Source organism: Lissotriton helveticus, chromosome 1_1 (genome assembly GCF_964261635.1).
Source record: "Lissotriton helveticus chromosome 1_1, aLisHel1.1, whole genome shotgun sequence".
Lineage (NCBI taxonomy): Eukaryota > Metazoa > Chordata > Amphibia > Caudata > Salamandridae > Lissotriton > Lissotriton helveticus.
In genome coordinates, this window is record NC_136057.1 from 1,842,720,884 (window position 1) to 1,842,731,975 (window position 11,092).

The following is an 11,092-nucleotide window of genomic DNA, read 5'->3' on the forward strand; positions in this document are numbered from 1 at the left end:
CACTACACCAACTGGAGGTTTAGCAGGCCCAGGCTGCAGCCCAGATGCCTCTTGCTGCACTATCGGCACAACAATGTCCTCCGCAACCACAGGCACTTCATCCCCACCAAAAGTATCTTCATCATCAGATGAAGCCATGTGTAGAGAAAACTCACTACCTGAATCTTCACCTCCCACCTCTGCCTCAGAATCAGAGTCAGTCTCTGCACCATGGTCAGAGGAAGAATCAAAAAGCATTCCAACAACTTGCTGAGCAGTAATCCGGCGGCTAGCCATTATCCTTACTAAGAAAGGAATCTGCACAAACAACTCAACAACCAACAGTGTGCAAAGTAAGTAAAAAAAGTAAGCCTTTATCACAAAGATCTATATACTGAAAAAATATACAATTCACTTACAAAATGTAATGTAATGTGTAATGTATGTATACTTGTAAAGCGCACTGTTACCTCGTTACGTGGCGTCCTGGCGCTGTATACCGCTGGGGAACCCGTCCTGGCTTTCCCTGTGAGAGGGCACCCCAAGGTGAAGCCAGGCATCCCCGGCGTTGCTGGGGCCGTTGTGGAGATTAAGCAAGCTATTGCCCAGAGTTGCAGAGTGGGACCCATGGTTAGCATAGGCACCTAAGCGAGAATTATCGAGTCCGCGGACATTGACCCAAGACCCTGCCGCGTCGGGAATTGAACCCTGGTCCCGGGCCGACCTCTGCTTCAGGGTCTGCCGCTTCTAACCAGTGAGCCACACTTCTCCACAAAAGACAGCTACACTCACCAGCACCTACTCTGCAAAGACACAGCAAATAGGCAACGATATCCCACTAGAAAGAAGAAAAAAAAACGTACATCTACAGAAGTACACATCAAGAACAAATGCAAAACATGTTTTACAATCACAAAAAACAGAAACCAAACATACTCGTATTATTACACACTTTGCAAAAAAAACATTTACATTCAAATTGAACAAAAAAGGTCTCTTACCAAACACATGCAACTACACAAACAGCAGAACAGCAGAACCACCAGTAACGGAACCGCACACTGCAACAATCTAAAGAGAAAATAAAACAATACACATTAGAAGAAGAAAATACAATACACATTACAACAGGCTATGACACAGGGTATGTCACAAATGGGGTGTCTGTCCCCATGGGGTGCAGAATATAAATCTTTTTAAATTTGAGCCCCTTTTTTTTTTGCTCCCTCCAGAGGGCAGAAAGGCCAAATTAAGACACTAATCTGCCCTAGAGGGGGCAGAATATATTTAAAAAAAATATGGGCCCAAGGAAGCGACCCTTGGCCAAGGGGTCGCTTCCTATACAAAAAAAAACAATCCCTGGTGTCTAGTGGGCTTTTCTACCTCCCCCTGGGTCCAGATTCGACCCAAAAAACGGCCTATCTGCCCCCCGGGGGGGGGGCAGAAAAGTATAAAATGTTTTTTTAGCCCCCTGGAATCGACCCTTGCCCAAGGGGTCGCTTCCTATACAAAAAAAACAATCCCTGGTGTCTAGTGACCTTTTCTACTCCCCCTGGGTCCAGAATCGGAAAAAAAATGGCCGATCTGCCCACAGGGGGGGGCAGAAAAGTCTAAAATAAATATTTATCCCCCTGGAAGCGACCCTTGCCCAAGGGGTCACTTCCATTATAATAAAAAAATAATCCCTGGTGTCTAGTGGGCTTTTCTACCCCCCTGGGTCCAGATTTGGCCCCAAAAACGGCTGATCTGCCCCCAGGGGGGGGGGGCAGAAAAGACTAAAAAAAACATTTGGCCCCTTAGAAGCGACCCTTGCCCAAGGGGTCGCTTCCTTTGCAATGTAAACATAATCCCTGGTATCTAGTGGGCTTTTCTGCCCCCCCCCCCCCCCGGGGTCCAGATTCGGGAAAAATAGACCCGGTCTGCCCCCAGGGGGGGCAGAAAAGTCTGAAAATATATTGCCCCCAAGGAAGCGACCCTTGCCCAAGGGGTCGCTTCCTAAACATACAAAAAAAGGATCCCTGGTGTTTAGTGTGGGCATTCTGCACTGCGACATCAGGGGAGAGGAAACACAGTTTCCTCCCCCCCGATGCCTCAAGGCACCGAGAACCGGAGAGCAGAAACCTTACCTGCTCGCTGGATGCGCTGGAAAGAAATGGCTTCCAGCGCGTCCAGCACTTCCTGGTGACGTCGGCGCGCAACAGCACGCTGACGTCACCAGGAAGCGTGGGGGGGCCCGGGGGTGGCAGCAGAAAGTCTTCCGTTGCCACCCCCGCTTGAGGCTTAATGATCGGTGCTTGCCGATGACGGAGCGGTTCCGTCATCAGCACAGCCCAACTGACGCTGATGACGGAACCGCTCCGTCATCCGCGTCGAAGGGGTTAAAGTACTGGCGTTTGTGGCACATTGACTACAATGGTAAGGAGTCCATATATTTAATACTTGGCTGACTGGCTAGTGAAAGCAAAGACCCTGGTGCTGGTTAAGGAACATCTTCAGTAGACAGTGACTCATCATTGGCTTGGGCTTTATCATTGTCCAAAGGTCTCACCACCACTCCAACACAGAAGTTGACCATCATGCAGTCACATTGGATACGAACCACATGAAGTCCTTTCCTCCAACAAGAATCACAGATATTCTAGGTATGATTCCAAACTGTCGGACTCAGGTCCTGGTCCTGAGGCTCTTCTGTCTGCTCGTTCTTGTGAACTCATTCATTTTATTGAAGCCATACACCAGTGGGTCAATGAAGCCCTTTGGTGGTGCATAAGGACGCAGTGGCCCCCACATCTGGGAGCTGCACAAATCTGGTGCAGATCTTCCAGTCTTCATATCCTGGGTTTGCACTGGTTGATGAATATCTCTAATCTTTTGGTGGGTCGTCCCTCCAGCCTTGCACAAGCTCAGGGTTAAATGGTCACAGACACATCCTTGGTGGGTTGTGGTACCAGCTTTGGGGAAATGATGGTCCAAGGTCTTTGGTCTGTATCGAAGTCTGTATATCAGTGCGCTGGAGTAGACAGCGATCAGTCTAGCAGTTAAGGCATTTCTGCCTTGGACTTCAGGAAGGAGCATTCAAATTCCGTTGTTCAAAACCACCACCATCCATTATGTACAGGTTCGGGGCAGTGTGGGCATCCAGGACCCTCCTTTGGGAGGTAATTTGTGTGTGCACTGGGCGCAGCAATGGAACATTTTTTTCCAGTAACAGCCTATTTTGCATGATCCCCAATGCAAGGGCGGATGCTCTTTCATCTCTCGCTGGAGGACTAAGAGAGTGAACTATACCCCAGTGTGACTGAGGTGATGTTCTGCACATCAGGGTATATCTGTCTTTTCACCACAGTCCAGAACAGTAAGTGTATTCTGTTTTGTGCCATACACTTCCATCTGAAAGGTTCCCTCAGGGATGGTTTCAGATTAAGCTAGTTTCAGGGAATACACTACGAATTTCCACTAATCCCCCTAATTTGTTCAGGGGAACGATTTGGATGGTATGTATAGCTTTAGTTGTAGCCTTTATAACGTCTTGCGATTTGCATTAGCACAGTAGGACCTGACTCTGGGGATGGTTGAATGCTACTTGGCTGCCTTGACTGCCTTCCTGTGTGTTCGGGATCAACTTTCCCCATTTAGGTTGCCAGTAGTGGAGTATTTTCTGAAAGGTTTGCTTCACTTGTTTACACCCACTGCAAACAGTGTTCCTCAATTGGATTTTAACCTTGTGTTCACGTTCGTAACGGCATCCCCTTCCAAGCCAATGCACAGTTGCCTGGTTTGACTTTAGTCTGAAAAAGGTATTGATGGTGTTAGGCATGTAGGATAAAGACTTGGGGCTTACTCTTTTTCCCATCTTACAGAATTTTGTGCCTGGATAAGTTAGTCCTTCGTACCTGCCCATTCTTTTTACCCGATATCTGTGTTTCATATGGGTCAGTCTATGAGCCCTCCATCTTTTCTTCCCTTCTCCAACCAAGGAGAAGAGGTTCCGTAGGCTGGTCTCCAGAGTTGGTGCTCCTTATTACATTGACTACATGCGACAGGACAGAGGGTGTGATCAAATCATTTGAGCTTTGCCGAAGGCAAAAAGGGCAAGATTGTGACCAGATGCACCATTTATCATTATGCCATTCTCTTTCTCAAGTCATGCTATGCTCTGGCCCAAAAAAATCCTTCATTGAACATCCATGGGATTCACCTCTATAAGTGTTCCAGTTCTTCACATCTGCCAGTTGGCTACATGTTCATCCTTGCATACTTTTGCTAAACACCTTCTCCTCACGTCCAATGCACAAAGATACAGGTAGTTTGCCCGAACTGTATTATGTTATTTCCTTGGATAACCGTTGCCACTGAGTTACACCTCTCTTAGAGATATTGCTTTGGGACTCATCCATAAGATCTGCAGGAAGATTTAGCCATCAGAACAGTTACTTGTCTTCGCTACTGCTATTTCTGCTTAATACATTATTGATTCCACAGATTCCTTACACTTTGATAAAGAGCAGTATCTGTATCATTACATAATTTTCTATAGGTAATATGACTATTGCATTTCATGAATTTCAGAAACTATATGGCTTTAATTTTGTTGGACTTTTCTGCAACCTCTCAAGACGCATTGACTACAAGGCTGCATAAAGCATGTTTTGGGTGCCACCCGCTGGCTGGGATTAGATCCTCTGAATGACAGAAGTAAAGCGGTCAATATCTCCTCCATGGAACAGGGCATGCCACAGGGATTAATTATCCTTAAGCCTTATGTCGCCTTTCTAGCTTGACTAATTTGGTCATGTGGCCCATCTCATTTGATCTATGCACATAACACATTGCAGCCTTACTCCCTGGCGGGCTCAATGGGTCTTACGAAAGAGCGGTTAAAAGCTGGCCTAACAGCTATTGTTTACTGTATGTTGAAATATCTTAAATCTTAACTGAGACAAAACAGAAGTTCTCGTTCTAACATCTGGTTTAAGAATTGGTGGCGTACACAGTTTAGATTATCTCCTGCCCTGTTCAAGGAGGGAAAAAATGTGAGTCATCATAGATAATTCACAGTTGTTCAAATTACTTTTTAACAAGATTGCACCAATCATTCGAGGCAACTGGAACAAAAGTTGTCCATTTCAATTAGTGGCCAACCAAAGGACAGTGCCACAGGCAATCCTCTTAGGTGGGTTTGTTGTAGTGTATTGTTCTAGGTCTCCCAACTAACAGTTGATATGAAATCACGCAGCACGGACTATACCATCCATGCTTGGAAGGTCCGTGTCTCTGGTCCTGAGAGGATTATGTGCCTTACCCTTAAGGAACGGATTTTATTCAAAAGATTATGTAGTACTCATAGAGCCCTCACCGAATTAAGTCCCAAATTATTAATATTCATGCGTGGTTCTATAAAAAACTTAATTACATGCCGCATAATAGGATTATGTTATGAGTTTATAAGCATGCAAATTCCTGAAAGGAGTCATGGTGCTGACAGATTGAGGAGTCTAACCAGTCAGTGGACCAATCAAAATAAGCAAAACATGTGTAGAAAAGTCGTCCCAGGCAATAGTTGTTAGAAAATGCAGATTCAGAAAAATAACCCCAGTACCTGTGCCAAGACGCATGAAATAAAGGAAGCCATAACCACACCTACAACCGTAGCGCTTCTTGACACTATGAACATAAAGTTAGTATATGCAGCCAAGCTGGTATAATGGGGTAGGATTCTTTTATTGCTAAAGTAACAAAACTTAGCACACCAGAATGAAACAGGCAGGAGAGGGGTGAGGTGGGAGAGTGGGGAATTTAATATTTGAGCGCTTAGGCAGGGCAAGAACCATACTGTTAATCAACGGTGGGAGCATCTCTAAGCAGCCCTATGCAGAATAGAAACAAAGGTACATACGGACAATCTGGTACAGATTCAAAAACATGATCAGGAATGGATCCAGGCTAGGAACAGATGCCAATACAAGAAAAGAAGTATCTTGGTCAAACAAACTGCTCAAATTCGTGACTAAAGTAGCAGACCGTAACAAAGGAGTTTTTTTTAATAATTTCAAATGCCTGTGGTTGGAGCACAGGATGCTGAAGCTCTTTCATACCTTTATTTCTCAGAGGACAGTTAGAGGGGACCATTAATAAAGCGGCATGATTCAGGAAGGTCGTATTAATCATCAACCAGGAGCAGTGAGGAAATGAAACATTGGATCGCGTGTTTTGTTTAAAGGATTGGGTTTTGTAAATAACTATGCTTAACTTGTCCAAATCCCCACACAAAAACCGATTATTCAGTGTCCAAATGGTCACCGTATAAGAGAGTTGGCAGAATGAAAGCCCTGCTCCCCACATCCTATTGCATGTTTAAGACTGAGTAAGAAACTTTGGTAAGTGCAGGGGGTTAAGCGAGAGAGATATTTGTTTAATACCTTATTGTAGAGATGTATTAAAAAAAGAGCATTGATATACTGTGTTATTGCACAGACATCAGGGCTTTGCTTAGTTCACAATAAAGTGTCAGAAAGTGTCACACATACAATATACAAAGGAAAATAGCACCCATATGTAGGGCCACTGGAATTATGTGGAAGGAGAGGATCAGATTATGATGCAGGGTAGACTAAATTATATGCCAAGAAAAGACAAATTATGTAATGTAATGCGCCACATTCTGTGATTGTATTATTTTTGAATTTTGGAATAATTTCACTGTAACACTGTCTGGGCAAAAGGTTCACCTTTATATTACCAGATTACTATCCAAATACAGTAATAATCAATTGAAAGCTGAGGAGCCAACATTTGCATTGGGCCATCCACTGTGCAGCAACACACGTCGCTGTGATTTTAGTAACTTTTGAACTACTCGAGCTGGACACAGATTTTTTTGGGGGGGGGGTTAAAAAATAGCAGATCATTCAGCAAATAATGGATTATGGTGGAAATTCTTAATTTTATGGAAAAAGCCATTGCTGCAGAATCGCTTCATTCCAATGGCCTTGCCCATAAGCATACTGTAAACCTTGAAATGCCAAACCTAAAGCCTTGTCATCCCTGAATCCACGTCCTCTTGCACTTTTTAGCGATTTCATCCCCTCCTCCATTTCTCTCTCGCACCTCCCCTTCCAGTGTGCCTTATTTTAAAATTAAATCATATGGGGAGGGCCGGCAATGGCTACTGAATTGCTCATTTCTTTTTATTTGTGCAGCATCACACGCATAGATTCTTTTTATATTACAGTTTGCAACAATATGCCAAAATGGGCACCGATGTGCCACGTTGAATTCGTACACATCGGCGGCCATCCTAAAATGTTTTCTGAGCTTTATTCAGCAGCCGTCAAATGGGCAGATGGGAGCATCCTCATTCGACACTGGGGCACAACCTTTCCTCAGCAGATGCTCTTTTTGGCCCCTTTCTTTATCTACTGCCAGCTTTCCTTCTCCCTTCCTCTGCAGTTTTTCCTTTCTCTTTTTTCCTGTTTCTGCTTCATATCTCCATTTGCCCCTTTCCCTTCTTCGTTTTCTTCAACCCTTCTCTCTTGATTTCATGCATTCCTTTCTCCTTCCTCTGTGCTTTCTTCATTCTTCTCACTTATTCTTCTTTTTGTCTTCTCATTCCCTCCCTCTTGAAATCACTGTCTTTTCTTTCCTCTCCAGTTCCTTCTTTCCTAATTTACTACTTTTCATTTCTTCTTCATTCCTCTTTAGGTTCCTTTTTTTTTCTTAGCTTGTTCTCATTCTTCCCTTATTCTTTGTACATTTCTTCCTGCTCTCTTCTTCCTATTTATTTGTTCCCTCTTTCCACAAAGCACATGTGTATTGAGTAACATAGTGTCTTCACACTGCACCATTTCACTAACCTGCATTCCTCACATATAGGTACAATTCCTGTTTGTATTCAGTGTATCCTTGGAAGAAGCCTTTTTTCTATTACTCTTCCTTTTTCTATTACTCTTAGTGTTTATCAAAGAAGGTCTTTAATTCAATACTTCCTTAATTTTTAAGTGTCCCCATGGTTAGAGAGTTCACATTTTTGGCCTCAAATTTTGCAGGATTCTCCTCTCCTCCCTAGTTCAAATGTCTTTACAGGGAAAACATTTTTGTTCTATGCATATAGCTGTCTGCATCTCGCATAAAAACTGCTGAAAATCTGCAGCACGATTCTAAATGGCTGGCATAAAATGAGAAACCTGTATAATTGCACCTCTCCTTCGTATTAGAAACTAGCATTGATAACCTAGACGAGACATATCGGCTTTGCCAATGGTGTTTAGAGAGACTGTATGGCATGGTTAAGGAAGAATAAAGAAAAATCCTATGATGCTGCTGTCCTAAGCCTGTGAGCATACCGGCCTACCAAATGACAACTGCATTGTTTTCTCTTTTATTCAATCTGAGTTGGATTAAAAAAAATGCAAAAACGTTTTTTTTTCTCCCAAGATGGGTGTGGGCAAAGACAGCAAACGGGCGAGAGATCAATGTGGAGCAGGGGGGCTGGGGGGGGGGGACATCAGGGCGAGCACTTATGAGTTATGTGGGGGAGAATCGCACAGGCCAAGAGAGCAACACAGGGGTTAAGAGGAGCACAATAAGGAGACATCTGATAAGCATGCACTCATGGCTTGCTTAAGGTGGAGAACAAAGTAGTTTCTGTAAACAGTGGAAGGGCACAAGTAAATTAAAATAATACGGGGAGGAGCAGGCAAGATGGATTAGGCATGCCTTCCAACAAGGATGCGTCGAGCGAGTGCCAAAGTCATCCAGTGGCAAGCAATGGTCGGGCTGCAAGCCCCTCTATGATCTTGGCAAGTTGGCAATATGTTTACAACCAGGCGGATGTGCTGCCTAGCAGGCTGCCATAAAACCCAACAGATCCAGTTTTTATACCTAGAAGTCCTTTTTCATTGATTAGCCACTGTGTGGTTTTGCTGGTGGGTGAATACAAGTAAAAGTCAGTGCATGAACGTTTGAATGACTGGGCACATTTAAGGATGAAATAATTAATGCTTTAATGGACGAAGCATGATCCCCAGCAGAAGACGTAGAGAGCAACCTCCAGCATTCTTGCCTCAGCCATTCATTCACTCACTCCTCTATCAACCATCCATGTACACACTCACCCATTCTTCCATTCACCAAGAGTCCCCCGTGCTCTCACCACTCATCCATTCATACTAAGTCACTTGTACAGATTTATTTACCTTGTGACTGGTTCGCATTTGCCCGCTCACCAATCTGAGCAACCACACCATCACCAAAGAACATTTTTTTTAAATAAAAGCCAGACCTCTTGGCATTTTCCCTGCTTGTTTCTGTAGCATCCATTTGTAGATGTTTTTGTCTATACTCACTCACATTGAAGCCAGGCAAACAAGCATTGGCAAATGAATGAACTCTATCATTGTATGACATGCTCTTAGCTAATCACGCTATACAAGCGTCAAACCTATTGGCTTAACAATACGTGATTTGATGTTTTGGGTTGGCCTCCAACTCTTCCCATAAAATATTGGAATGGTTTCTATGTAGCGGTGCTAAAATGAGTCACTAGCCCAACCTTGAAAGCTACTACATTGTACTGTGTTTGTATGTTTGCTAGTGGATTTTGCCAACATATTCCTTTTTGTCCCCTCATTTTATTTTTTGTTAATTATTTTAAAAGGTTAATTATTTACACGATTGTTTAATCCATTGTAAAATATTTCAACCGTCATTGATAACCTGCTAACATGGAATGAAAAAATGTGTTTTGTTTTCTCTTTAAGATATGAGCTGCCTTTCGACAGACATGATTGGATCGTTAATCGGTGTGGGCAAGATGTCCGATACATTATTGATTATTATGATGGAGGAGAAGTAGATAAGAACTATCAGTTTACCATCTTGGATGTACGCCCTGCATTTGATTCTCTGACTGCTGTGTGGGACAGAATGAAAGTAGCATGGTGGCGCTGGACATCTTGAGCTTTTGTTTTTGAAAATAAGATATATTTAAGTAGGCTGCTAATGTAAAGTAAATAAAAGTCACGGTTTAATAACTGTATTTAATCTGTTTATTGATGAGTATGTTGCTGTTTTAAAAAAAACATTCTTTTTTGAGGCCTTTCAAACATATCTATATGATTTTGACCAGTTTGAGTCTTCCAAAGCCATTCTTCTTAATTAATGTGGGTGAATTCAAGTGTGTACTGCTCTTAAGTTCACCCGTCTGCTTTACACCCAGAATATGGGTTTAGTGCCACTGTGGAGATTCTCTGGAACAACACTGATCTGTTTACATTATTTCTTTCGTAAGGAGTTTCAATGTATAGTTATAAGCATGAATAGTCCCGCCTATGTGCAGGGCCCCGAGCGCTTCTTTAGTCTATCTTCTTAAGTGGAGATTTTCACCTTTCTTCAGGATGGCCTGTAAAGACACTTAAGAAAACGACCAATAATGCAGCATATATACATAGGCTACAATGGCCCAATTCATTATCGTGCAGTCAAGAAACGGCAGTACATCAAATATTGAAACAATTTAAGATATTTCCCAAACAGCAGAAATCTCCCTCACAAACCCCTTTTATGATAAAGATGAATTAGTGCTGGACAGGGTAGCCTCATATGCTGTAACTATATGGCTAAAATAGAGGTTGTGCCTTTAAGAACCCAGAGACCACCAGTATCCCATTGTAGGAAAGCATGAACTTTGCGGCCTAGATACCCTCACGTTTTGCTGGTGTCAGTATGTTTAGACTGTAGTTCACTGGGATCCTGTTTACCAAGATCCCAGTGCTCTCTTCTCTAAATTCTATGGTAAGTACTTTATACACCCCACACTTGGCATATTGGGGTACTATTGTAAGTCCCTAGTGTCTGGTACTGAGGTACCCAGGGCATTGTTACACCAGCGGTCTCCAATGATCAGCAGTATGTATTATGCCACCCATGGAAGTCCATGCAAACTGTGTCTACAGAGCTTCCATTGCAGTCTTCATGCAATTGTGCTTGCACCCTTCACTTTGGATATAAGGCTTCCCTTCTATCTTGGTCACTTATCTTTTAACCTAGAAGTCACCCCTAAGTTGGACCCTTCAGTCCAACGGCAGGGTGCTTTGTTCTAAGATTGTGGGTACCC

At 43.2% G+C, this 11,092-nt stretch overlaps 1 protein-coding gene across 4 annotated transcripts in view; it reads left to right on the forward strand.

Moving 5' to 3' along the window:
• The window catches only part of HCCS (holocytochrome c synthase), a 135,872-nt gene extending 125,857 nt beyond the window's left edge, over positions 1–10,015 (forward strand). For all 4 annotated transcript variants that reach the window (XM_078641320.1, XM_078641314.1, XM_078641305.1 and 1 more), the window contains one exon: positions 9,738–10,015. In XM_078641320.1, the coding sequence (XP_078497446.1) occupies positions 9,738–9,936 (199 nt within the window). In that variant the 3' untranslated portion in view covers positions 9,937–10,015. The remainder of the gene's footprint in view (positions 1–9,737) is intronic.
• Positions 10,016–11,092: the final 1,077 nt, after the last annotated feature.